Source organism: Phaeoacremonium minimum (assembly GCF_000392275.1).
Source record: "Phaeoacremonium minimum UCRPA7 unplaced genomic scaffold PA7_03_scaffold_27, whole genome shotgun sequence".
Classification (NCBI taxonomy): Eukaryota; Fungi; Ascomycota; class Sordariomycetes; order Togniniales; family Togniniaceae; genus Phaeoacremonium; species Phaeoacremonium minimum.
The window spans coordinates 68,360-95,946 of NW_006920934.1; the positions used below are offsets into that span (position 1 = coordinate 68,360).

At 51.5% G+C, this 27,587-nt stretch overlaps 4 protein-coding genes across 4 annotated transcripts; 3 read left to right on the forward strand and 1 right to left on the reverse strand.

Moving 5' to 3' along the window:
• Positions 1–7,813: 7,813 nt before the first annotated feature.
• On the forward strand, positions 7,814–8,710 carry UCRPA7_338 (putative trna 2 -phosphotransferase 1 protein; the record flags this gene model as incomplete). Its single annotated transcript, XM_007912934.1, has 1 exon — positions 7,814–8,710. The coding sequence occupies one exon, from the start codon at positions 7,814–7,816 to the stop codon at positions 8,708–8,710; it is 897 nt and encodes a 298-aa protein (XP_007911125.1).
• Positions 8,711–11,310: 2,600 nt separating this feature from the next.
• On the forward strand, positions 11,311–13,884 carry UCRPA7_339 (putative tbc domain-containing protein; the record flags this gene model as incomplete). The annotated part of the gene is made up of 5 exons (XM_007912935.1): positions 11,311–11,333; positions 11,667–11,754; positions 11,804–12,309; positions 12,362–12,504; positions 12,557–13,884. The coding sequence occupies 5 exons, from the start codon at positions 11,311–11,313 to the stop codon at positions 13,882–13,884; spliced, it is 2,088 nt and encodes a 695-aa protein (XP_007911126.1).
• An 838-nt stretch (positions 13,885–14,722) lies between these two features.
• UCRPA7_340 (putative serine threonine protein) lies at positions 14,723–17,456 on the reverse strand (the record flags this gene model as incomplete). The annotated part of the gene is made up of 2 exons (XM_007912936.1): positions 14,723–15,000; positions 15,056–17,456. The coding sequence occupies 2 exons, from the start codon at positions 17,454–17,456 to the stop codon at positions 14,723–14,725; spliced, it is 2,679 nt and encodes an 892-aa protein (XP_007911127.1).
• Positions 17,457–22,589: 5,133 nt separating this feature from the next.
• Positions 22,590–25,517, forward strand: UCRPA7_341 (putative xenobiotic compound family protein; the record flags this gene model as incomplete). Its single annotated transcript, XM_007912937.1, has 5 exons — positions 22,590–23,045; positions 23,163–23,246; positions 23,517–23,542; positions 23,958–25,311; positions 25,479–25,517. The coding sequence occupies 5 exons, from the start codon at positions 22,590–22,592 to the stop codon at positions 25,515–25,517; spliced, it is 1,959 nt and encodes a 652-aa protein (XP_007911128.1).
• Between the last annotated feature and the right edge of the window lie 2,070 nt (positions 25,518–27,587).

A 27,587-nucleotide genomic window follows, 5' to 3' on the forward strand; every position in this document is an offset into this window, starting at 1 on the left:
GCACCCGGGGCCACCACCTTCATTATTAGCAGCAGCAGGAGCAGCAGCATCAGCGTCACAGGAAATCCCCGACGACTCGTCTCAAACCCCCTCCTCTTCGCAACACCACAAAAACAATCCGAGCAGCCTGCACACGCATCGCCAAAATCACAACTCGTCCAAACTTCCTGCTTTCCGCTTCGCAGACCTCACAAAGAAGGATTCCCTGGCTCTACCCTCGCTCCTGCAACAGATCCCACCATCTCCTGTGTCGCCCAATCCCGACGACGAGGACACGCTCCCCGACTCCACCCAAAGCCAGCAACACCAGCTCCAACAACAGCCACCGCTTCAATCAGAACAAGCAGCCCAGCGAGACCTGCAGCCGCCAAATCCCGTGTCAGGATCGCCCGAGAACCAAAACACCCGGCCTGCAGCCGTCATAACACATCACCGCAGAGGCAGCGGCCCAAAACCTGCTGTCGTCACACCTGCTTCACCAGACTCCCCGCCAACCTCCAAGGCCAGCCCTACAAGATCGCGAGCCTCGACGTATCAGACCCCCGCGACATCTGTGCAGGTGACACCTTCGACTTCAGCCAAAAGGCCTGCGTCTTTGGATTCGCCCGCCACTGTAGCCAGGCACAGCGACGCGACAAAATCTCAGCCCTCGAGGTCACAACAACGACGTGCGCCCGCTTCCTTCAGCTCAAATGGTAGCGAGACGTCCGCCGGATTCTCGAGCTCTTTGAATTCGCGACGTTTCACCGCTGTCGGGAACGCGCAGGGCGCGCAAGCTGCCGACAGCTCTACGAAAGACTGGGCACAGGGCCAGCGGGAACTACTTTTGCCTAAGGCGATACAGTCTACGATAGCCGATGACAAGGCCGACCGTAGAAAATCTACATCACGACCACCTGTCTCATTCAGGCCCCCTCTTTCCACTAGCAACTCGGCCCGGGCTGTGATTCCCCCGATTCGAGGTTTCCGATCTTCTGGCTCCCGGAAGAGCCTTGTCCTCGACATGGCCACCAGATCAATAGGCTCCTACGATGAAGGAGATAATCTCGATGATTCAAGTCAGAGAGATCGCACTCTACGGGCTCTCGAGGGGAGAACGGATGATGATTACACTCAAATGACACCCCCAGACTCAGCCGTCGCGACACCAGACGGCGAGAACACCGCCGATATTTTCATGAGGATAGCGCGGGAGGATGTATCGCGGCGTGCCAACGATGAGGGCAATGTGGAGGAGCCAAACGCGATTGTAAGTGGCCAGATGCGGATGCTAGGATTCTGTTTCGCGATGCCTTTTAGCGTGGACTAAGCGGTCGCGCTCGGGCGTCAGATTATCTGTCCAGAGCCTGTGAATCCACCGATGTGCAGTTCCAAGATTATTCCCCGCTGAACCCTGGCAACGAGTTGCTAAACTCATTGGGAAGTTAATTGTGGGCTGTCTCGGAGGATGGGCATGCATCTATATTTTATCAACACATGCCCGTTGTTCTCTTTCATGCTGTACAACATTGTGTCTCGGGAAGCTACAAGATGTCTTGATACTAACAGGCTACTAGACCCGAGTGGTACGGACGACTCGAAGGCGTCCTCTATCAGCTGCTGTTCCCTCAAATCAAACTACATCCCCACCGCAGATAACGAGGCGATTATCTGATCAGCGGGAGACTTCAAGGACCCGAAGATTAGCGGACGATCAGTCCGCTCAACAGACGACACGCGAGCTGACCTATCGAACGACTGGCAAAGAAAAGCCAACCCTGAATCTAGACAAGACTCGCATGCAGTCTGGATCGATAAGACCGTCTCCTGTTACGCCTCGATCTCTAGCCTTCCAAGACGTACCGTCGGAAGGCTCAGCTTCCTACTCTCGTAGGAGACCATCCATATCCGACAGCAACGCTGGATTGCCGTCCCGCAGCTCCACCTTCAAGCACACCTACGGGCTACCCAAGACTTACAACTCGTCACCTCTGGTGCCAAGGTCAGCTGACCCACATCATGGTGCCGACTTGAACCATGGCTTGGAAGGTACCGAGTCGTCAGCGTCTACTGCCGCGCCTTCGACTGTCTGGGACGAGCTAGACGACTTGAAATCCCGGATTCACCGCCTAGAATTAACGGGAAAGCTTCCCGCGACATCGGGCGCCGCGATGTCCAGATTATCAGATGAGAGACCGCCCACAGCGACGACGAATGCCACCACTATGTCAGCCTCGCCAAAGCGTGGCTCGGGGAACGGTGCAGCTCAGGCAGACGTCAGCAGCACGACCTCCTCGCAACGTGACAACCAGCCAATACTTCTTTCGGCTCTCAATAAATCGAAACCTTTCGTCAGCACTGACGTCTTCAATGCCATTGAGAGCGCCGCTACGGATGCTCTAGCTTTGTCCCAGATGATGGGCATTGCTGGTCAGCCTGGACCTATATCCAGTGGCGCCAGCACGATTGGAGGCGCTGGCCCGAGCACAGTGACGGATCGACAACTGAGGAAGAAAGCGGACAGCATATGTCGAAGTCTGACAGAGCTGTGCCTTGCGCTTAGCGAGGAGGTACACCAGAAAAAATCTACTTCATCTACACAGGCTACAACAACGCCTGTGCAAGAGAAGATGTTGCTTAGCAGTCCTACAATGACAAGAGTAGCTGGAATCTCAAGTCAGAGGCGCGGAAGTGCCCTGGCTGACCAGCCGTTGCCCACAATTGAGACTACAACCAGCCCACCGAGAGCCGCGTCAAGATTGGAGGAGAGAAGGGCGACGATGCTTAACTCGACAGCTCTACCCAGTCCACGATATGCTCTAGCACCGAATACGCCTACCGAAGGCGCCGCGGCATCTCGAAAATCATCACTACTAATCGGTCGTACGCGAAGGGCTGGGACAGAAGAACCTGAGGACACGGGCCGGAAGACATCCCTACTTCTACGAACTCGTCGAGCCGGAACTGAAGAGCCAGAGGAACCAGGTCGCAAAACATCTCTCCTACTCCGAAGCCGGGGAGGTGCAAATGCTGAAGAGCAAGATGAGCCTCGCTTCCGTGCCCCATCGAGAGCAGTCACAGAGGTTGGGGGCTTAAGGGGGTCACACCGTGACTACTCCGGTCAAGCTCCTGCCACAGACTCTAGCTCCTTAGGCTCTTCTGCACTGCCTCGTCGGCGACTCGTTCCGTCCAGTCTGAATTCTCGCTTAGTTGCCCCCTCGACACCCACTACACTCGCTTCACGTCGATATCTAGACAGATCAACTCCAGATCGCGATACGAACAGTGTTGTGGAGAAGCTAGCTGAAGATCGCGGGCAGCGACAATTCTCTCTCGGCCAGACAGCTCTACTCAACCGAACGAGCAGCCTCAGCAGACGACGAGAATCTGCTATCCCGAGCATGTCGTCCTCTGCCTCGCAGGCGGGCACTTACCGATGAAACCCCGATGTGACGTCTTTATGACCTTACAATATCACGATTGTACCACTATAGACAAATTCTTTTATTTTATTGCGACGGCGTTTTCTGCACACCAAATTTTCCTGCATGAGTAAACGGATCGCATACCTGTAATGCTTCTACCACGGATGATACCCTTTTCCGGTTCGTGCCGAAAAGGACGACTGCAGAAAAATAACTTCTTTTTGGGAGGGAAGGGGCCGGCCCGGAACGATTGCATACTATATCACCTCATCATTGTCGAAACAACCTACAGCGTCAGTTTAATAGTTGAGAGGCAGACGGCCAGGAAATTGAGGAGGCTAGGAGACTGAGGATTGACAGGGTCGAATTGACTCAAGTGTTGATGGAGAACGTTCTGTATTTATAGGTGGATAGGTCAGAGCGCCTTAAATGTAGTGTATGATATAGGGGTTTTTGTGTGAAGAGACATTTTGATACCATTCTCATCTTTGAAGATTGTCGCGTTGCAGTGAAATTCTAACATCTCAACGGTGAAAGTAATCAACGCTTACATTTACAGCATCGCTTCTATTATTTGGCTTCCATACGGTTGTAAGCCAATCAAATCTCCATTTAGACAAAGTAGGGTCACAGTCAGGGTGTCTCATATTCCTTTTGTAAATTGATAAAGGTTGCTCTCCAAAATCACGAGCCACTCACAGCCTCGTTAGTTTCTAAGGGGTTAAGCTGATCCAAATGTTGTAGTATTCATACCCCGCAGCCTTATCATCTTTTGAGGCATCAACTATTTCTTGAAAAGTTGAGATCCAGCTCAAACAATTTAAGGCTATTTCTTGGGGCCATGGCCCGTTGGCATACGCCAGACTGTCAGAAGCCTGATATTGTTGTGAAGGCCGGCGTTCCTTATTGCCAGGCATGCAAGTGCGCCCCTGACGTAGACGCGATCGTTACGGAGCAGTCGCGCCTCAGCTGGGTCCCCTCCATCCCACCGGATGAGCCATTGGAGAAACTGAGATTGAGATGGCCGTCAACCGTAGAATATACGACCTACGGCGATGACAACCCTGACGCCAGTGGCCACGCCGCTGATGCCTCCCCTGGAACGGAGAACTTGCAAGAGAAGAGAACTTCTACAGTATATACCGAAGTCCTGGACGACACGCGGTTTCGACTTCTCTATTTGAATCCATCATCAGACAAGGACGCTCCAATCCATGCCGATCTCGAGGTATATTCTTTCGATGCTTGCCCTGAATATGAAGCCGTCTCGTACACCTGGGGTGGAGAAACGGACGATACCATCAGGTCTTCGCCCGTCTATATTGGTGCCTTTTGGGATGTTGTTCTCCAGACAAGGAACTGTGCTGCTATGCTCCGGTACGCTCGTCGGTCGAGATCGATCCGCACTCTATGGATTGATGCCTTTTGCATCGACCAAAGCGACATGACCGAGAAGGGACTTCAGATACCTCAAATGCCAAGCATCTATCGTGGCTGTGCGAGAGTCCTTGCTTATCTCGGCGAAGAAATAGTAGGCCGAGGCTCAAGTGAACTCTCGCCTCGACGCAGTTTCGAGACGTTTGTGGAGATTGAGCAAGTGAGGAGGTTCATCAACTGCAGATACTTTACTCGTGTGTGGATCATCCAAGAGCTGGTGCTTGCCCGCCAGGTACTATTTCCCTTTCAGGGGGTAGAGTACTGGGTGGACAGAGCAACCATATCGTGGCTCAAATCGCCTGAGGAACTATGGCTGATATATCCTGACGACGAGCTACAATGGTTCCGAGAGCATCTGTCACAGCAGTCTTTTCAGTCCGATGACATCTCAACAGCAATGCAAAAAGCGTGGACATCTAAATCTGCAGATATCCGGGATAAACTGTTCGGTATTCTAGGTCTCGTGAAGAACATCTCTGCAGAAGGCTTAACACCTGACTACAACATCTCCGCCTTGCAGATGTTTACCGGCCTGAGTGCGCACTTTATATCCAACCTTGGTCTAGGGCTTCGATATGATGCCTTTCGTGGCTCCATTGGTATAAGAGGCTGGGGGAAGCAGCCTTCCTGGGTCCCTGACTGGTTGGCCATTGACCGTTGGCCACTCTCGAAAAGGACACCGCTCCGTGAGGCTCCATTCGACCCAGAACGGCTGGTTGTCTACGCAAGCAACGTTCTACAGCCCCAAATCACTATAGGGGGGAATGGCACCCTGTCTCTCGATGTGTTCTACATTTGCCCCATTCGGCAACAATTAGAAAGCACAACCAAATCTCACCGTCTTGAGCAAACGCTTCATCAATTCCGACTTCCTTTTGGAAATCAATACTTCCTTATATTAGCCTCAAGAATGGACGCTCTTGACAGCCTGGTCAATACACAAATGGATCATCTAGTGTGTTTTGGCGCAGGTGCGTGGATCGTGCGGAAACGTGAGCAGTCTCGCAGCGATTATCGTGTAGTCGCATGCATTGAGTATGTGCTCCTTGAACCCAACTTACGATTTATATGGGATGCCACTTCATGTTATATCGAAGAGTTTCTCGTTGCGAATGCTGTCTGCGCCATATACAACGAGCCTCCTTCTATGGCAGCAGATGGGGTGTTATCAGACCCCTATCTCGAGCGCCTTCATCCAGACCTCTGCCAACGTCGAAAGACGAATGCGGCCAAAACTTTCATGCGACAGGCGTTTCCTGGGGAGCAGAGTGCGTTCGATCTACTGAACGTACTCTATGCCCGAGGGCAACCTACGGCTCGCGCAGGGCTGCAATATAATGAAAAGGACATCAAAATATTGGCGGGTAGAGATAGGGGTTGTGTGTTTCCCCTATCGACGAACGAACTTTTCAGGGTTTTCTATGTAGTGAACGAGGGTTTCACATCCTTTGCATGGAATCTGTTCGCCCCCCACACACCTGCAACTATTTCTGAGTTTATTAAGCTCTCCTGGTATAGAGATCGATTCAGTGACGTCGAGGCAAGGTATTTGAGCCCACTGTCTACTGCGGAAGAAGCCCTACAAGCTAGGGAAGAGCAGAACGGATTTGCGCTGCAACCATTGGTTTGGGAGTGGAGTGTGCATGAGTCCGATGATGCTTCCTACGTTAAGGTAGACAGATCCGACGCCCAGGCCTTGAGGCGCTTTCGTGATGCCATCGTCGGCCACATACGCGTTTCTTTGAGGACTCGGACGTCAGAGCTTCTGTCGAGATTACAATACTACTACCAGTGGGATGAAGAGGTGCTGAAGCGTTTAAGTCCCATGTGCACTTTGGCCGTCGTATATTCCCGGCGCGGTGACAAATCCTTAGACATATTGCCGACACACTTGGACTTTCTCATGATGTTCTTAAGGGGGACTAGAACCAATATACATTTCAACGAACTAGAAGGCCTAATTGATCTTGACCTTCTGGATCTTCGAAAGAATCCAATCATAAGTCATTGGCCATTTCCGGGGACTGCTGGGGACCCTCAATGCGGCTCGGGCTTTCAGAGAGTCAAGATAGGGTAGTTGCAGGCATATAGAAGAGGGATGCACGCTTGGTTCCAACTCGTAATCCTATGTTAATGCTTGAAGACTTAGCAACTTGAGATGTTGTCTTTTAGTAGTAGTGATAAAGCGATAAATGAGTGCATTCTTCTCGCTTGTACCCGGCGGTCATGAGAGCTCTAAACCTGCTCTCTGCTTGAGGTTGCACTATATTTGACCTCAGAAGCATGATAAAGCTCATGTGGCCATCGTCTGCCTTCCAAGGTCATTCAAATCTGAGCTACCTGTGGACTCCGGAACAAATCGGGTGCCTCCACAATCAAGAGATCCGAAACTTGAAGCATAGAGAGCTACGGGTTGAGGCTCTTAAGGTACGACGGAAGCATGTAAAGTGCATCGTGGAGGTTGTCCTACTCCCCTGCCTGGGTAGTAAACGCTGGTTTCTCTTGGGCCATTGCATTAAATGACGAGAGCCATGATACTCATCAGGCCCTTAAAAGTTGTTTAATACTATGGGTCTATCAGCTTCTGTAAAGGTAGTCATCTCTTATTAGGGAGACAAAAATACCTTTGCTGAACTAACATCTGCTCCACCGGCGGCGGAGTAGTGACTCATGCCGGAGCTTTTAACAAAGCGCCACACTCTAATTTAGCGACTGGCGCCCCGCAATGTGCTAAATTACACGATAATTTAAGCCAAAATCAGTGCCTCATGAGGCAATTGGTACGCTGTTGTCGACAACATTTTAACGGCAGGTTGTTCATGCTGCTTTTAAAGTCGCCTCTCGGAAGTTCAATAAATTCTATCTGGACAGTTCAAAACCGATCACTGAAGGCTACCAGAAACACTATCGAGGAGTCAACTTCACGCATTTCTCATCTCGCCAATACGACAAACGGTCGAATACCTTTCATCATGGCGGACGAGCTCGCCGATCGCTTTGAGCAACAGGCGTCGGTGCGTCCTCCAAAGGGCAAAGGCCGCAGTGGAGGTGGCGGCAAGGGACGGAGCGGAGGCCCAGGGCAGGGCAGGGACGTGGACATCTCACGAGCGCTATCACGCCTCCTGCGGCACCAGGCCGAGAATGCAGGAATCAAGCTCGACAAGGAAGGCTTCGCACCGCTAGATCGCGTGCTGAAATGGGGCCCGCTGCGCACGCTGGAGGTGTCGTTCGCGGAGGTGCGCAAGGCTGTCGAGGACTCGGACAAGCAGCGGTTCAGCCTGAAGCCGAACCCGGCGACAAACCCGGAGCTGGATGAGAGCTCAGAAGACCCGGCGGACTGGATCATCCGCGCCAACCAGGGCCACAGTATCAAGCTCGAGTCCGAAGCGATGCTGAAGCCAGTGACGCTTGAAATGGACAATATACCGCCTACCGTCGTTCATGGCACCTACTTCGCGTTCTGGCCGAAGATCTTGAGCAGCGGCGGTTTAAAGAAAATGGGCAGAAATCATGTTCATTGCAGTAGGGGTCTGCCAGAGGATAAGGAGAACGTCATCAGTGGAATGCGGAAAGATGCCGAGCTTCTCATCTATATCGATGTACGGCGAAGTCTAGAAGACAAAGCCATGACATGGTGGATGAGCGACAATGGAGTTCTGCTCTCAGAGGGCGATGAGAATGACGTTGTGTCAACCAAATATTTCAAGGAGGTGGTGGGAAGGAAAGAAGATGTCGGTCTTTTGTGGCAAGACGGCGAGCAAGTTGCAGAGCTGCCGAGCCATGTCAAAGGTCGACCGCCTCCCTCCAAAGGGGGTGTAGGTGGCAGAGGAGGTCGTGGGGGTCGAGGAAGAGGTGGTGGCTCACGATGAATAGTCTTTATTGCTTACATGCGAATAAGAACCACCTTGTAGAGATAAGACGGAAGGTCTAGAATGCCCAGAAAACGAAGAATGGTATCCTCGCCATGCTACGATCGTACTCCACGTTTCTTAGGACCTAATACTCAGAGCAAGGTAGCGTTCTAAGTAGACCTATCCTAATATAATCTGGCTATTTTGAAGTATCTCTCTGTCGCTCTAACGTCTTTCTTGTAATCTCTCATAAAGTAGTTATAATGTTCCTTATATGGATTGAAGGAGTTTGTCCGCTTGTTCTCCCCTTTCTGCTTCAATCTCTAACAAACTCTTTAGCACGTTGACGGCGATTGCCTCCTTTGCAGCCTTCCGTGTATACACGTTACTCACATGCCCCATTTGAGTAGGCATGTCTATGCCGCTCGGAAACTCAGCCCAGCCGCTGAAAAAGCTGTGTGACTCCGGGTCTGGATGCAGCTTATATTGAGGTGGTTGAAATTTAAGGCGAGCACAGATAGCAGGAATCCTCTGTGTTGCAGGTGTGCCATTATCCTTGCCCACAACAAGGCTCACTCCGCCAGCACTTGTATCTGGCGGTGGTGGTTGCGGCGGAGGCTTTGGTTTCGGTTTGGGAAATGTGACGTTGCCGTCGTCGGGCATCCACTTCTCTCCAATAAGCCATTCGATTGCACATCTGGCTGCGTGCCTCTTTGCGTCTTTCTTGCGAGCAAAAGAAATCACCTCTTCTCCTGATCGGAGCAAAGGTAAGGGGGAGTCGGACTCGCTGAGAACACACTGCATGGTCCATCTCGGTATCTTATCCCCGGTCTGGACTTCCTCTTCAATGTATTCCAGCTGCCCGCTAGGATGGGCATCACGGTACTCTATTCTGCTGGTGAGTTCCCATGCTGACAAATTGATCAAAGTCTTTGAAAGACTTACTTTGGAGCAGACTAATCCAGTCGGTATCATCGGGCTTTGGCTCGGGAGCCGAGGGTCGTATGAGCTGTTCAAGAGCCTTTTGTTGCGCGTCGGTCAAGGGCGCTGGTCTCGAGTGTTCTCGTTGATATTCCTCTTGAACAGCAAGCCATGCCTTCAATTCCTCGTAGATGACAGCAGGTTTGGCAGAGGCTTGTGAGTCTTCATCTGCTGGCATGATGTTCCTCAAGCCTGCGGCAGCTCTTTGTCTCTGCTTCCTTTTGCGCTTTCTGATATTTTTCTGGATCTTACTAGATTGGTTGACTGGGAGGTCCTTCGATATGGTCCTCAAAAGTCTTGATATGAGATCGCCCTTCTTTTTCGTCATTCGAAAAGTGGAAAGATCTATGGACATAGAGGTTCTCTTGGGAAAGCAAGAAAGACCAAATTGCGGGCAGGAAGTTTCGAGGGTGGGGTTGAGTATAAGCTGCCACCACGGTGACGAAAGGCTGGGCTGCAGGAGGCCTACCAAGTACCACAATTTGGATGCTAGGCAACCTATCGAAGCTCAGCGAAATCAAACAGTTGGGCATGAGTGAGTGTTGTTGTTGTTGGGATTCTTGGAGAAGGAACCAGAAGTCACCATACTCCTCGGCCAGGGTAATAAACGTTAACTCCCAAAGGGCTACGTACAACATGGTTTGAGCCACGGTACTTTTAAGTCTTGAAGATTCTGTTTATTATTGTAGCCTCAGCAATTGATAATAAAGGTAAGAGTTAATAGATGTTGTTGAAGAGGTTATAATATCCTTGGTGATAATGCTCATGAAAATCTTATCGTGTGTCGTCCTCACTCCTAGGATGATGATAAGCTACGTAGGTAGTCTCTGTTGTATGCAATCCAGTCTACCTATGAACATCTAGTCTTCGTGAGCTGGAATACTCATTAAGCATTTCAAACTCGTCTAGAGCAGAGTGTAATGGCGAATGTAGAACACAATGAGGTGTTGTAGATGTTTGACCAAAGCCTCGTCCTCTGTTTTGACGGCCTGAGTTCTCTCCCTGACCCACCCCAGGAGTATTTGTTCATTTCCAAAAGCCTAGGTGGCTCTGGAAGGTCTGTATACAGAAGCTTGGAAGTCCTAACAAGTTGTTGTTGTCTGTTATCTGCCCGAATCTCAGCTTGCTTGGTTGAACGGAGGCTTGAGTGGCGGGTAGACCCTGCAGGTAGCCAATGCTTTGGGGTATAAGCAACGGTAGTGGGTCTAGGAGCCACGTTCTAGGGGCGCTCAGCGAATGGGCTGGTTGACTCAGCGGTCGTTTCTAACAAGCACGTTAGCACCAGCACCAACTGCACCCCGATGCATTGGCCTGACACTGGACTCTGATAGGCCAAGCACCTGTCCGAATGTACGTTCATGACCGGGGGTGTCTAGACCCGCTGAAATGGACGACCACAACGCCGCCCACAACGGCATCGACCCGCACACTGTGATAAAGGGCAGCGCAGAGTATTAGAAGTCGCATCGAGTGACTGCAGTGGAGCTGTTGGGCTGTCTCTTTTGTTTTTCTCTTCCATCGCTCATAGTCCAGCGCCCATTTCCACCGTCGAGATCTCATGGCCGAGGGTCAAGCGTGACATCAACCCTCCGTCATCCCTTCCCCGCCATCTCCAACTCGAGCCGAGGGTTATCAAGATGAGGACGCTGGGCGAATCCAAGTAAGTCGCCGACAGTCAACGGCCCGCTTCAGACTGGTAGTTAACTGGGACTCTAGAATACGATGGGAGGAGACACTCAAGCACAGCAGCAGCTTTCAAGACCTGCAAAGAGCTGTCAAGTTCAACGGACCGAATAGTCCTTGCCTCGCAGGGTGTCGGTCTGTATGCTGGAAGGTAACTATACTCAAAGCAGATAGGACAGATCTGTCCAACCTGAATAACTGAAATAAGAATCAAGTCGGCTTACGGGAGAATGTAGGCCTTCTTGTTGTTTCAAGACACAAATGCTTCAAACTGGTCGCACATACTGCTAGAGTCACGCAACACATACAGCACTCTGCGGGACCATTACTTAAAGTACATCAAGCATCCGGAGCAGCTGGCCGAGCTCTCTCTCGATCCTCTCGCTGATGACCCTGATGTAAGTCCAGCTGTCAATGGGTTGTGAAATGTCTCCTGATTACTGGTAGTCGCCATGGAACGCTGTGCGTCAAGACGAAGTCATCCGCGCCGAGATCCTGCAGGATGTCCAGAGGTTGCCGGATGAACCTTTCTACCACAAGGAGAGCACACAAATTCTCATCTTGGACATTCTATTCATCTACTGCAAGCTGAACCCCGACGTCGGCGGGTACCGGCAAGGCATGCACGAGCTACTCGCGCCTATTCTCTACGTGATCGATCAAGATGCCATCGAGCGCGACAAGGTCACCCCTGACGATCTGGCCGACCAGATTATGGTGGAGATGCTGGACTCGTATTTTGTCGAGCATGACGCTTTTGCCTTGTTCTCGAGAGTCATGGAAAAGGCGAAACCCTTCTATGAGGTCAGCAATGGGAATGGGCGATTCGCAAGCGAGCAGAGCGCCATTGTGGAGAAGAGTAAGAAGATTCATGAGGTCTCACTCATGAGAATTGATCCCGAACTGTCAAATCATCTGAAAAACGTCGAGATTCTTCCTCAGATATTCCTAATGTAAGTGTTATATCACCCCTGTATCGAGAAACCTATTGCTGAATTGCCACAGTCGCTGGATACGATTACTATTCGGGCGAGAATTCCCTTTTGAGCAGCTTCTTGTGCTCTGGGACACCATATTTGCGTTTGACCCGTCGTTAGAGCTCATCGACTTGATATGTGTAGCAATGCTCATAAGGATACGATGGACACGTAAGCTTCTTTGACCTGGAGTCTCATGAAGCCATACTCACTCTCTCAATAGTATTAGATGCAGACTACTCTGTTGCTCTGCAACTACTTCTGAAATACCCAGCTCCCCAGGCTCCTCACGGACCGCACACTTTTGTCGACGACGCAGTCTATCTGAAGGATCACTATAACTCCCTGGGAGGCGCATCACTGATCATGAAATACACCGGAAGGACTCCCGCAACCTCATCAGCAGCAAGCTCCCGCCCATCCACCCCATCCTTTTCTGGCCTCTCCATTCGCCAACGGCGACCCGGCGTGCGATCGCCACTGGCGTCCCCAGACCGCTTCATCCAGAACCAAGCCGACGTCAAGGCGCTGTTCCAGGGCGCCGCCAAGGGCGTCTTCGAGCGCGGCGAGAAGCTCGGTATCAACCAGGCCGTGCGCGACGCCATGGGCGAGATCAAGCGCAACATGCAGGGGTTCCAGGAGGCGCGGCGCTCGATGAATGTCAACGGTGCCGCTCACCCGACGGCGGCCTTTGCGACGGTCGCGGAGATGGAACAGCGGAACAAGCAGCTGGCCTCTGTCCTAGACGAGACGATATCAGCGCTCAAGTCTCTGGCGGAATCGAATTTTGACGGAGATAAGGAGAAGCTCACCCAGACTGTCGAGATGGCGGTGGCCAAGACGCAGTTCGTCAAGATCTACCTCGAGGACTCGTCCCTCGACTTGCCAGACGTCGACACGCCTGCTGCCCTGGCTGTATCCCCCGCCAACAAAGAAAACGTCTCTCCCGGACCACTCGCCGGCGAGGACGAAGTGATGGCCGACACGGACGAGCCCAAGCCCACAGCAGCAGTCTCGACCTCCCCAACCTCGGCACCAGAGCCATCCGCCGGCCCCATCATCATTACCGACGACGCCGTCGCCGCCCAAGACCCCCTCCAGACCACCGCCGTCGGAGACGATCGCATGCAAACAGACAGCCCCAAGCCCAGCGCAGCCCCCGCCGGCACCACAAAGCTCGAGCGGCCACACGCACCGATCCCCACGCGCTCCACGCTCGCGCAGTCCTCCTTCTCGTGGATGCTCGAGCCCGACACGTCCGCGTCGTCGGCATCCTCGCTCTCCGCCGCGCACGCCTCCCGGGCGCAGCAGGGCCCCTCGTCGGCACACAAGAAGCGGCCCTCGTCCAACGCCAGCCGCGAGCGCAACGCCTTCCTCTTCGGCGAGGTGACGGCCCCTGAAGTCGGGGGTGTCGGTGTCGGTGGGGGTCCCGGCGCGCGGCCGTTCACCTCGGACGACATATTCGGGCTGGAGCCGATACGGAGGCCGAGGGCTGCGAAGGACAAGAGCCACGAGAGCCTGTTTAGCGGTGAAGGGGCTCCGGATTCTTGAGGTAGCCAGCGGCATCGGAAGAGAGGAGAGGGGTTCGGTTGTATGTATGTACATATTGGGGCACACGGATGGCGTTCCTAGAGTAGCTTCTGATTGTCATTCATATGGAGGGTGATATCATGTGCGCTGCATTCATGTTGTTTTGAGCAAATTACATATGAGCGCTCAAGGGGTCCAAAGAGGGTGACGAGCAGTGACAGTTGCCGCGTCAGAATAGACTATACACATCCAACTTTGCGTTTGCTGTGTAGAGTTATCACTAGCCATTGGTGTCTTTGAACGAATTTGATTGTTTTTGACTCGACTGTCATCTCTTGTCTGATATCGAGTCCACCACATACACACCGCAATGATGTTTCCCGTCCATATGCTGATGCTTTTTGTTTTCGCAAGCCACCCAAGAACCTCCCCATCCCAGAAAAGTCCAGCCAATTTTACATACACGCTTGATAGCAAACTTTGTTCAACGGTGGTGCATACTTGCATCCTTCTCTCTCGGCTTGACTCGATTCGACTCGACTCGACTCGGCTCTATCCTCTAAGTGGCGTGTAATCACCAATCTCCTCTACCGACTAGCATCCAGCGGATCCAGTTATCTTCACGTCTCTGACATGGTCTTCTTCCCACCTTCCCCATGTTGCCTGCCATTTCATATGTGTCCTTCTCTCGACTTCCCATGTCCTTTAAAAGTGAAAAACTCTCTTGTGGGGGTATCATGCACCAAAACAATTCTTTCCATCCTCCAATGCTGTACCCAACCCATCCGCCTCCCCCCCTTCTATCATGTTCTCTACGTTTGAAAGTTATCGAGCCAAGCCAAGGCATGACGGCTCAGCTTTACTCATCCTCCTCGTCCACCTGGCACCACGGGTGTTCCAGGACCTGGGTGATGTCGTATCTCTGCGCGACATCACGGTTCAGCATGCAGCGGATGAGATCGATGCTCTCCTCGCTGATAGTGTAGGGCACCCTCAGGTCGCGGTCCATGATCTCATCGATGCTGTAGAACGGGTTCTCCTTATAGATAATGGTGTAGAGAAGAATGCCAAGCGCCCAGACATCCTGCTCCTTGCCACCGTAGGGTTTGCCTGCAAGCACTTCGGGCGCGGCATAATCTAAAAAGACATTAGCATGCCGGACGAATATGATATGAAAGACTGGGGAGCTTACCAATGGTGCCTACGAAAACATCAAAAGGCCCACTCTTGATATATGCGGCACTACCGAAGTCAATGAGCTTGATGTTGCCCTCCCCGTCCAAGATAATGTTTTCGTCCTTGATGTCGCGGTGAACCACGTGTGCCTTGATGTGCAAGTGATGAATTGCCCTCGCCACCTGAATGAATATGGATCGACATTCATCTTCCTCCATATTTGCGCGAAGTTCAATGTAGTCGAACAGATCCATGCCAGGAAGACCATGCGGGACCATTTCAATGTAATAATTGACGCTGTCCTCGAAAAAGTCTTCCATCTCCACAATGTTGGGATGCCGCAGATTGTCTCGCCGCAGGTAATCAAGCACGTGAATCTCAAGAGGAACAGTGCCCAGTCGCCGATCTCGCGTCCAGGTGTCGACCAAAATTCGCCGTTTTGTGACATACTTCAAAACGACCTTTCGGCCATCAGGCTTGTACCTAGCAAGCTTGACTTGACCATACGCTCCCTGGCCCATTTCCTCGAGAATAACAAAATCCTCGATAGTCTTCTTTGGTGGTGACTCGATTACCTGAGGCACCACTGCTTTCTCAGCTGCTTTTTCGGCTACCTTCTCGGCGACCTCCCCAGCAGCTTTATCGGCTCTCACTTGTATTCGTTGTGAGCCGGTGAGCCTGGCCGCAGCTGACAGGGCAACCTCTTTAAGTTGTCTGCTAAGCATCGAAGACGTGTTCTGCTTTTCCCTGGGTTCATCCGAATCCGATCCTATTTCCGCAGGTGTATGAGCTGGTGTTTGACCCGGTGAAGGCTGATGTAGCGGCGTGGCCGTTCCTGACAGTAGGGGCGAGGCAGCTCCAAGGTTAGCTTTTGTGGCGTGCATATGCCTCGAGTAGGTAATCCACAGTGCATATACCATCTCGGCTGCATTGACGGTGAACTTTTTCTCCGAGCCGGCAACCGATTCGTCATCGCTGTTCTCTATTACATTCTCTTCGGGAATTGCAGCCTGTTTTTCGCTGGTTACCACTCTCATCTGGACGTCGATTTTCAATTCAGTGCCATCGCGGTGCTTGGCCGGGAGTCCTTCAGGGCGCAAGAAGGAGGTCGCAGCATCCGGTCGTCCCTCTCGCAAACCCAAGAATGCTGAGGCCTTGCGGAAACTATGCTCGGGTACAACAATCCCATCAACCATGTTTATCCCATCTTCATCAATCAGGATGTGAAGCAGCTTCTCGAAATTTGGCACCAGCGTGTTGATAGACATTCCATCGGGCTTTTCATAGCCAAACAGAGCTCCACAGAAGACAGAATTAGAGCTCTTGATCGTCAGGGTGCTCGTTGACACGACTATGATGCCGGCTATGTGTGGAAAGCTGGAGACACGTAGTTCTGTTCTGCCCCTGACCTGCTCGACCGTTGCCGGAATGTTGATTCTATCGCAGTTCCGACAAGTGAAATATCTCAGTTTTGAGCACTGCCGATAATCGATCTCACCTGTCCGAGGATCTATGCCTTGCCGTGGGATTCGCGGGATTAGCTTCCCGACATCCATTCCAGGTCGTAAGTTCTCGTCGCCCCAGATTGGACCCAGAGCGCCATCTAGCTTGACTACAACACCGTCTTCATCTAGGGTCAGATAGGCGACGTCCTCATGAATTTCCTCTAGAACCCAGATCAAGCCGACTTTCTTTTCTTTAACCCACAGACTTGCAGCACCTGTCGCGCCGTTGCGTTTCTGGATTGGCACCACGTCACCACACAGCAACACGCCCCTGGACTTGTTGGTCTTGTGGTTTGCATGGCCTCCACCACTGGGCTTTGGCGGTCTTGGGTCACCGCTGTGGAACGTCTCTGGTCTCCGCGCAGGGGATTTAATCTTTGGCGTCTGGGATCGAGAGTTCGGTTTGCTGAGCAACTTAGCAGTGATGCCTCCGCCTCGTGCTCCCAGTAGACTTGTAGATACTCCGACTGGTTTTGGACTTGATGGTACAACTTCGGTTTCGGACTCGGTTCCGGCATCAGTAATCGTATCCCCATGTTTCAGTTTCCGTTCAAGCCACGCTCTCCTCTCCTCTTGTACAACTTCCAGGATACCCATCTTCCGCACCTCAGCCTTTGTGACACCAAATACTAGACATGCCAGATCATTGGCTGCAAGGATTGTCCAGGGTGGTTTGGCCTCTGTGGTGAAGATAGCTTGCGCCGCCGGCACCCATCGAGTGCCATGGCCATGAACACTCGAGCCAATGGCACTCGGGGCGTTGAATGACGAGCTAAAGGATTGATTAGCTGTCGGTGACGAGACCTGCTCTTGGTACGCTGGTGGGCCAATCACGAAAGGCTGGGCCAGTGCATCCATAAGCTTTTGCTGTAGCGAGACCTGTTTCGTGTCGGTCATGGTCCGCTTTAGCATGCTTGGTCGTCTTGAAGATGGCGGAGAGGTCTTCTGCGTTGTTCCACTTTCGTTTGTTGGGGTTCGAGATGAACTCTCCGAATCCTGCTTTTCCAGTATTGTAGATGATCTTCTCGAGAGAGGCTCCTCCTCAGTAGATGATCTTTCTTCTTGAATTGGTTCCGGCAGACCCTGGTGGCGTGGTGCCGTAGGAGACACCATAGGCGTCACGAAAGACTCGGGGCTTGCAGTTCTCGGTATAAAGTGCTTTTCGAAGATATTCTCGCCCGTCAGGTCTGCCGGGCCTGTCAAGGGACCCGTAGGAATCGAAGCATCTGCACTCGGGATGTTCCCAGCGCTGACCAGGTGCGCCTTAGCCAGGAGGTCAAGCATGCCCTGTGTCTCAGCGTCCCCGGTCAGCCGGGCGTGTGCACTGGCGATGGCGGCGTTCGACGTGGCATTCCATGCTTTCCGGTCCTTCATAAACTCTATAGAACGCTTCAAGACATTTTGCCTGTTATGTAGGAATTCCTCTGACTGGTGTGCGAAGGAGAAGGAATGTAAGGATTCGGAGGGGAAGCGGGAGAGGTCTTCGGTGAAGGCGGGCGAGGACGGGCCCGACGAGATTGGCATGATTTGCGAGTGAGGCATGATCATGGTCATGGAAGCCGACCGTGGCAAGGTGGCACCGATCGATGGGCTTCGAGAAGGAGGTTGTGAAGGTATTGAAGGGACGCGTACGGATGGCGGTTGACGTATGCGCCGTAGTCCGGACAGACCAAGTCCATGATCGTGATCTGTCATGATGGGAGACCTGGAACAAAGAGAAATCCAGTCAGCTTTGCAACGAGGCACGAGAATGCCGAAGGGCGAGAGGAGAGTCGCAGCAGGGGCTATGTGACGTGTATCGTAGGGCTGGAGAGGGAGGGTGTGGTGAGGGGAAACATTTGACTGGCGGATTCCTACCTTGTGATCGAATCATATTCAGCAGCCGCAGCGCCGGCATCGAAGGAGAAGCGTATTCGAGCCTTTTCGGAGCTGTCTGCGGCGCTGAGGGCGAGGTTCCCCGTACTCCTGTTCTTTGGTATTTGCAGGGCCGGGGCGAGCTTGCTTCTGCCTCGTTCCTCTCCCATATGTGGACTATCGACGCCTGCATTGGATTGCAAAACAGAGGTCAGTATGGAGCTATTCGCAGGACCGACGGTATGAGCTGGGTGATTGCTAGCAAAAGGGCTCACCATTGTCATGATCTCCCCCATGAATATGGAGCATAATTGGTTACGTGCACGACCAGTCGGGGGAGGACACTGGACGCGAAGATGTCGATTCTGCGGACTCGGGGTGCGAGAAAAAGGGCAGCACGACGATGAGGCGTTTCGGCAAGGGCGGGGTTCCCAGCACAGAGGGCAGGCGGCAGGTAAGGTAGGTGCGTCTTAATAACCCTTGACGGGAGTGCCGCCTGCGTAATAACAAAAACAAGAATGACACGCCGTGCCCGTGCCTCCGAGTGCAAGCAGAACAGACTACCTAACAAAGCCGTCTGTGCTGTGCCAGAAGCACCGAGTTTGAAGAATCGCTGGCGGGCAGCGGAACGTGGCACTCGCAAACCTTAGGATCAAAGCACAGAGGCCGGCGTGGCAGTCACTTCTCCACGTCTACCTAGGTAGTTTCTGTGACAGGTGGAATTGGCCAAGTAGCGACAAAGAAACGGACGGTAAGGGAAGAAAGGTCAACTGTGGTAGGTAGGGTGATGGGTCGTCGTGAAACCTGTGCCTGGCCGATCGAGTTGTGAGGCGGCGAGCGGGAGCACAACGTCAAAAGCAGAAAAACGATAGAGCTGATGCTGCCAATGAGTGGTGTGTCCTCAATGCCTTTTGAGGCATGTGAAAAAAAATGGCGAGATGAAAATCCAAGCTCCGCCAAACAAGAAGCGGTGTCAACGTCGACGCCGTCCGCCGTCCCAAGTTAGGCGATGCACCACCGTACGGTACTGGCGGTAGCTCGCCTAGGGTAAGGTGAGGCCGCTAGATCTTAGGATCTGGCCAGGCGGTGCGGTACGTTGCGCTTCAATGGCGGATAGAGGTCCAGACGGGCCTTCTTGGAGTTTTTTCCCTCTCTCTCTCTTTTTAGAATCTCACGATCCTGGAGACTCGGCTCGGCAGTCTGCGCGCTGGTGCAATGGTTGGCTGACTGGTGGCGCAACGGGCACGGTAGGCCAATGCCGGGGCTGAATTGAGAACTGCCAGTGCAGCAGGTGGGAGCAGGGAAAAGGAAAAGACGGTCTCTAGAGGTGCTGCGATTCGCACACGAGTCACCAATCTGGCATGGCCGTATGTCCGTATGTCCGTCTGTACGTCTGGATGTCTGGTGATGGGACAGAGATCTCTTCTTGTCCAGGACAGGCGCGAGCTTTCCGTGAGAGTAGTGCCCCTAAATCTCGCCGCTTGCCGCAACAATGGATGAATCAATGAGCGCCCAGGGCAGAAAGAGAAACATCCAACAGAGACAATAACAAGCAATGACTCTGTCTGTCTCTACCCTGTGCTCCATCAGATCAGCCATTTTCGATACACTTCGCCTCGACACGTATACAGTGTCAGTAACAGGCCGCCCAAACAACAGCATCCAGATGAGGCGTGGCGTGGGCAGCGATTGTGGTGCGAGGTGCCAAACTCCACACCTAAGCCCCCTACCAGACAGCACTGCCAGGGTCTGTTTCGTAGGGTTTGCTGTGGTGGAACAGCTCAAATGTGCCGCTGTCAGCAATACGTTGGGGCAGCAGTGGGGTCAACCCGCTGCGAAAATACAGTGCGACAGACGGAAAGTCCACGCATGCATGAATGCGCGCACCCGCACGCACGCGCAGGGCCACCAGGAAGGCGGAAGGCGGAAGCAGAGCGACGTCAGGGAGACCCTCCGCCGTCCATCCAGCTCCAACACCTGGAGATCCCAAGGCTTCTAATCAAGCCCGCCAAGACCCTGGCAAGACAGATCTTTTGCCGCATCCCTACCCAGATGCCACGGTCAGCGGTGATCTTCGCCCTTTGGGGCTTCCCGTCGCCCTCGAGGGAGTTCCAAAGCTCTCACTCTGCCGCCCTTCCGGCTCGGGCCACAGAAGACAACAATAATAAAATCCAAACTTTGGTGCAGATCGCCGGTAGGAACATGTGCCCCCTCACCTCCGATTATTTTCGAGGGATGGCCCTGCAGTCAACTTATCGGATAGATATAAATCCGTATGCAATGGTAGGAAGGCGAAACACCAATGGAAATCTAGCTGTCTATCAAGGCGAAAGCGCCTTCGCAATGGAAACGGGGGTATCAATCCTAGAGGAAAGTCTATCCCAGGAGCAAGCGTAGCCCAGGAGAGGGAAGCACTCGCTGGTCTGGATTCTAATTCCTGAGCACGAGCACGGGAAGGATGTGAAGGTGTGCATTTGTCACGACAGACGCACAGTGTCTCCAAAACAGGCCCCCGATTATGCTCGAAATCTTTTACTAACGTTCGAGCTGGAGTTGGGGTCGTCGGAGCCAACGGCGGCTAACTACAAATTCCTCCAACCAAGTGCTCGATGATTCGCAAGCGGACGGGACATTGGACAGACGGCCGATGCAGCGCCGGTGATCGTGCTACTACTCGAGTCAACGGTCAGTGGCCGTGGAGGTACTCGAGTCATAAGCACGGCTCATCCATCTTCGATACCAAGAGTCGAGGGTGTCGTTGAGGTGTAATCATGACTCTATGAAGACGATGTCCTCTGTTCGCTGCACAATTGATAATTGGTCAGATAGCAATTCCCCAAAGACGATGGGATGAACATGACAGCTGCAGCCGACCAACAACAGGCCTCACCTGCCGCCGCATACAACCCATCTTCAGCACACAACGGGACCCTGAAGAGTGACAGGTCAGGTGTGCCGCCGTATCCAAGGTCGTACTTTGTATCAAAAAGTGACCGCAGCAGCCCTATAGCAACACAAAGACATTTGATCAAGCATCAACGTCGATCACTCCTCCCGAAGTGAAGGAACGCACGGCTGCGGTCGTTGATGGTCGGCGGCGTGAGCGGCTATGGGGTCCCTGTTATTTACGCTACCACACTCAGGCTGGTCCGTCCTTTAGACGCCACCCCGGGGTAAATCCTGCAGATGGCATTTTTTGCTACTGTTTGCTCCACGCAAGTCTGTCAAGCACCGTCTTCGCTACGGTAGCCCTTTGGCCAACCAAGTTGAAATCTCCATTACTTCTGAAAGGGCTTCGCACCATGACTTCTTGAGAGGGAGGGAGAAAAAAAGAGGGGATGACCCTACCAATGGACCCACAAATGTGCAAATACGACCGTGAGTTTGGTTATGAAGTGTGAAACCGATGTGTGTTATATATGGCTTAACTTACAGGACTTATATGGCCAGCCGGCACTGCCTGCCTGCACCTTGTGTGTGTGTGGAGTCACGTGATTTGGACACTAGAAATTGGTTCTATCAGAAAAGCCTATAAGTGAGCATCAGAAAGAGGACTATTGATTGAGAACATTTTACTGTGTTAACTTGGTTCCTGTGAAGAGAGACAATGGCATTATGTCTTATTGTGTATCTTATGGTGAATTGGACAGAGTGATCTGAGCCAAATCTAAATATATATATAAAACGCAGTATATTCTGACTGAAAGTATATGCCCTGTTTGGGAAGATATGGCTTAATGTGTGGTCTTCAGGTCCAAATCACCTTTTAAGACATACATAGCTCCACCGGAATTAGCGCACACTCCATCTCGTCGGGTGTCATGCTCAAGGTCATAGTGACAGCGATGCCTACCTAATAACAGAGAGCTTGGTCTGCATGGCTTTTATCGCCTCAGGCCTTAAGCAGGTACATAGCTCTTTTTAGTTAAGTACTTTCTACTAGGAATTAGGTTGACTAATTTTTTTTCTCTTTTTTGCTGGAGAATGCCAGACATGCAGTGCTTATCTTCTGAGAAATATTAGCATCATATATATTTAGGTTTGCGCTGGGTTTTCACAGATTGCGAAACTACTAAGTCTTTTTTCTCTCTTACAAACAACCACGAGATCATTTCCATTCCAAATAACATCTCCTTCCAGCATCAATTACTATTCAAAGGGCACTATCATATTCGCATTTCACAAGACATAATGGATAACTCTCATCGTGGCGATGAGTTTTTCGCCAACTCTGGATTTGCCAACCCAATGGGCTGGGGAAAGCGACCTGTCTTGTTGATCATCGATGTGTGCAAGGCATACTGGACAAAGCGTTCCCCGTTGAATTTGTCAGCACATCAGCCTTCTGCAACAGTGCCAGTAGTGATTCAGAACCTTCTGACCGCCGCTCGTACTTCCGGCGTACCTGTGATTTGGACTTGCGTTGAGTACAAGACCATGACCGACGCAGGGCTGTTTTGGCTCAAGAGCAAGAGCCTGGATGTTTGGCAAGTCAGTGACACGAGGGGCTTTGGCGACTGGATGGAGGGCTTGGAGCCTCGCGATGGAGAATCAGTCATCAAGAAAAAGTACCCGAGTGCTTTCTTTGGCACTACACTTGCTACAGACTTGGTGGTAATGGGAGCGGATACAGTGGTCATCTGCGGAGTGAGTACAAGCGGGTGTGTGAGAGCATCGACTCTTGATGCTATGCAGAATGGATTCCGTCCTATGGCAAGTTTTCTCCCCTTCTTCCTTGAGACTCGACTAACATACTTGCTTCAGGTTGTTGGCACCGCGTGTGGGGATCGGAGCGAGGAGATTCAGAACTCCAATCTTTTTGATCTGAACGCCAAGTATGCTGATATTGTAACAGAGGCGGATGCTATCAATCATCTTAGTCGAACGTGGGAATAGAACGCATTCAGGGTGCCAAGGATTAGAGGCTATTCCGTTATCACTTGTTGTATGTTTCCTTATGTCTGGAAGTAGCTTGCAATCATGAAGCCTCTCAATTGCTGGTAGATTAGCAATGCCACTTCCGACGGCACTGTTCCGACTAACCGACCCTGATAACGACCCAAATTAATTGTAGAACCGGACGACATCGGGAAGCTTTAGCTGAATGCAAATCATCAGTTCTTCAACTCCGATAACCCGGTAGGGTTAGTTGAGATGAGATGGCATTGTGGTGCATAGCATGATACGATTGTTGGAGTTGTCCGGTCCGGTGTGATGTGCACTAGTCAATCCGTCTTCGAGTGATCTATTCGTAGCTTTACTTTACGATAAATCTCATAATTGCAGAAACTTGGATGTCCTGTCAATTACTTGTCGGCGTAGATCTCCCGTCAATCTGCTATCTCTTCTCATTGTCCTTCATTGGCATTTGCCCCTGTGTATCGGAATATTCTCAGACCCAACATGGCGAACAACGCAGCACAAGGGCTTCCAAAGAAGAGGATCTACCTTAACTTCTTTGATCATGGCTGCACGGGATCACACATGTCTCCAGGCCAATGGAGGTAAATTCCTGGGTATTCTCTCACTCATCTTGTGTTCCTGACATCGTGGGTTTAGGGATCCAAGTGACAAAGGAACGACCAAGGATACATTAGAGTACTGGACCAGCCTAGCCAAGTTGGCAGAAAAGGGAAAAATCAGCTTTATTTTCCTTGCCGATAGCTACAACACACACGACATCTACGGTGGATCCTATGATCCTATGTTGCGTGCTGGCGCGCATGTCGCTACCATAGATCCTTTCACCATTGTGTCCGCCATGGCTGCCGTTACCAAAACTGTTGGTTTTGGTCTTACGGCAAGTACCAGTTATTTGACTCCTTACATATTGGCTCGTAACTTCTCTTCACTAGACCATTTGACAAATGGCCGTGTGGCATGGAATGTGGTTACCAGCTGGAGTTTGAGTGCCGCCCAGGCTCTGGGCCATGACGATGTGGTACCTCATGACCAACGTTATGACGTGGCTCAGGAGTACATGGACTTGATGTATAAATTTTGGGAGAGCTCCTGGGGACCTGAATCGGTCAAGTGGGATCGTGAAAGTCGCATTGCTTTTGACCCGGCAGAAGTGAAAAAGATTGAGCATCAAGGAAAATACTTCAAGGCATCAACCATAGGACCTATGCACCCCTCACCCCAACGGACTCCTGTCATATTCCAGGCGGGCACGTCGAAAGCTGGACGAGAATTCGCTGCGAAGCATGCAGAGGCAATCTACGTCGGTGGTCTTGTTCCTGCCCAGACCAAAGGCTCGATTGCTGATATACGAGCTGCGGCTGCGGCACGTGGCAGAAACTCCCAGTCTTTGAAATTCTTTGTTGGAATATCATGTGTACTGGGTCGAACGCTTGAAGAGGCCCAGGAAAAATATGAAAGAGCAAAGGACAACGCTGACATCATTGGAGGACTCGCACAGTTCTCTGGTTATACAGGCATTGACCTTTCTCGTTTTCCATTAGACGACGTCTTCGAGTTGAAGGATGCCCCAGGCGATGCTGCCGTTCACACGTTTTTGGAAAACTTCAACAAGGCGACCGGAAATACAGATCCTTGGACCCCTCGAAAACTTGGCGAGAAGATGGCGCTCGGGGGGTTCCACCCGGTCCCTATCGGAACCGCTGAAATGGTGGCAGACGTCTTCGAACAATGGGTCGACGAAGCGGATGTTGATGGATTCAACATTGCATATATCAATAGCCCAGGAAGTCAGGAAGATATCGTGGAGCTCCTGGTGCCCGAACTCATCAAAAGAGGGTTGATGTGGGAAAAGTACGAAGCTGAAGGCGGCTCGCTACGAGAGAATCTCTACGGCGTGAAGGGGATGAAGGAGTTACCGACGGATCATTACGGTCACAAATTCAAGTATGGCAGCAACTTCGAAGGCGACTCGATCGAGGCACTGAAGAAGGTAAATGGCGTAACAAGTGGGGAAACAAAGCTTCCATGTAGAAAAGCAGAGTAGATGCATCAAGTGTCTTATTGAGCATTCTTGAATGCACAGCTATGATAATGCTACTGAGAAATCTTGCGCAATAGACTAATATTCCGTTAGTTGCTAGTATTGATAAATTGTAGACAAGCCGTTCCCACGGTTTCTGCATCCAGGTCAAGTGAAAAATTCGCACCAGAACACTCCCGAGTAGCAGCATCCGGCCTCACTTTTCTGGCATTCTCGTAATGTTCCCAAAGAACGTCATCTTTAGCGCAGATCAAGAGAATGGGACACTTCACAGATTGAAAATATCCTAGCATATCTTGCTCCCACACGGCACCGTATATGAGATTTCTCCCTCTCCAGGCGCGAATATGATCCACTGCTTCCCGCTGGTAAAGCTCTAAGTCCGTTCCAACACCCATCTTCCGAAGATAGTCCCAGGTCTTCTGCAAGTGACTTCCATCTGCGACGGGCTTGTTGAAAGGTGCGTGGTACTGCTTTTTCATCTCCGCGCGTTCTTCAGCAGTCATGACGGTGGGACCAATAAGGCTGATGCTGGCCACCAAGTCGGGATAGGAGGCAGCAATTTCGGGTGCTAGGCATGCACCCGAATGATGTCCAATGATATGTACCGTACTTGCACCCGGGTCGAAGATACCAAGTGATCGGAAAGCTGCCATAAAAACGTCGACAAACCAGCGGGTTCCCTGCTGTAGTATTTCCTCGATAGCTTCTGGTGTAGGATCGAACGAGCCGCCAAAGCCTGGCATGTCAGGTGCATAGCATTTGTATCCTTTAGCACAAAGTTGGCGCATGATTTTTTCGTAAGATGCTGAAGATGATGCTGATTTATGAAGCAGAATGATGGTTCGGCCAACATCGTTCGTTCCGGATGGGATCGCATATCGGTAATGGATTTGGCCAGACGGTGTATCCACATAACCTTTCTTGATCAAAAAAATGTGTGCCATCGGGGGTTGTATGAACAAGAAGCATAACGCTTATGAGAAAAGCAGCAACATGTGTCGTTGGCGATTTGCGATCTTGAGCCTCAAACGCCTCTCACCTGGGAAATTATATGCGATTGGATTGCCAGAGCGTACGAACGAATCGCGCTTGCGAAGTGCCCCTGGCTGAAATACCGACGGCTGGTCGGCACAAATTGCTAAGGGCAAGTCGGTGCACTGTGGATAACTAAAAACAGTGAGCAAAGTGTGATACCATACCACAGCGCGGCAATTATCTCCGGAACGTGGAAAGGAAACAATCACAGACTGAAATCGAAGAGGCATTTGGGTCACTTCTCATCGATTACTAGATCTCATCACGTTTGAACACTCCCCATCATTTGTAGTTTACCAACATGTAGATATTGTAGGGAAAGGTCAAGATGTGATCCGGGGGCTCTGCTATTACTTTCAGCGTTTCTCGTTGCTCTTTCGCGAGCTACCGGTTCCAACCTCAATGTCTTCCGCGATGACCGGCACTCCACCAATTATATCTCCATGTGAGTCGTCCATCAGCTCTACCACATAAGGTGCCCCTGGTGGAGGCGAAATGAGGGTGAGAAGCCAATAAATAACACTGCCGCCAACAAATCCTACAATCCACGAGAGATCAAACACTCTAGACCAGCTGTACGAGACAGTGGCACCGCCCATTGCTGCCACAAACCCAGCTTTGAAGTTCATGTTAGAGAGACACTCCTTCGGAAATATTATGGAGCCGGTACTCACGCATACAAGGCCAGACAACCATGGCCCAGGCAACAAACGCCCGCCAATTTAGGCCATAATTGTACCAGTAGATTGATTCCTTGTTTCCCTTGTACAGATCTGGGATCTTCCATTTCGTCCTTCGAACGACCCAACTTACTCCAATGTTAGCAACGAATTAGCAGCAGTTCAACGAAGCGAAAACTTACAAATCTACGAAGTTGATGCCGGCCAATGGTGAAATAAACATGCCGAAAGACACGAGCACAGAGATAAAGATTCCAGGTTGGTTGACAAAGCGCCAAGGTTGGATGAGATATCCCACAAGGCACATAATGAGTGACCCTCGCGTGACATCAATATATTTTGGTGCCAGTGATGCCAGATCCATACCGCAGGCGACAGAATTTTGTACAAGGTTGATAGTAAGCTGGCTGAGGAAGAACCCAAATCCAGCAAAAAAAGTTCCTGCTCGAGTGGCGGAGTTGTAATTATCGGTCTGGAGATAGGACAGGAGGGTGATAGGATTCCATA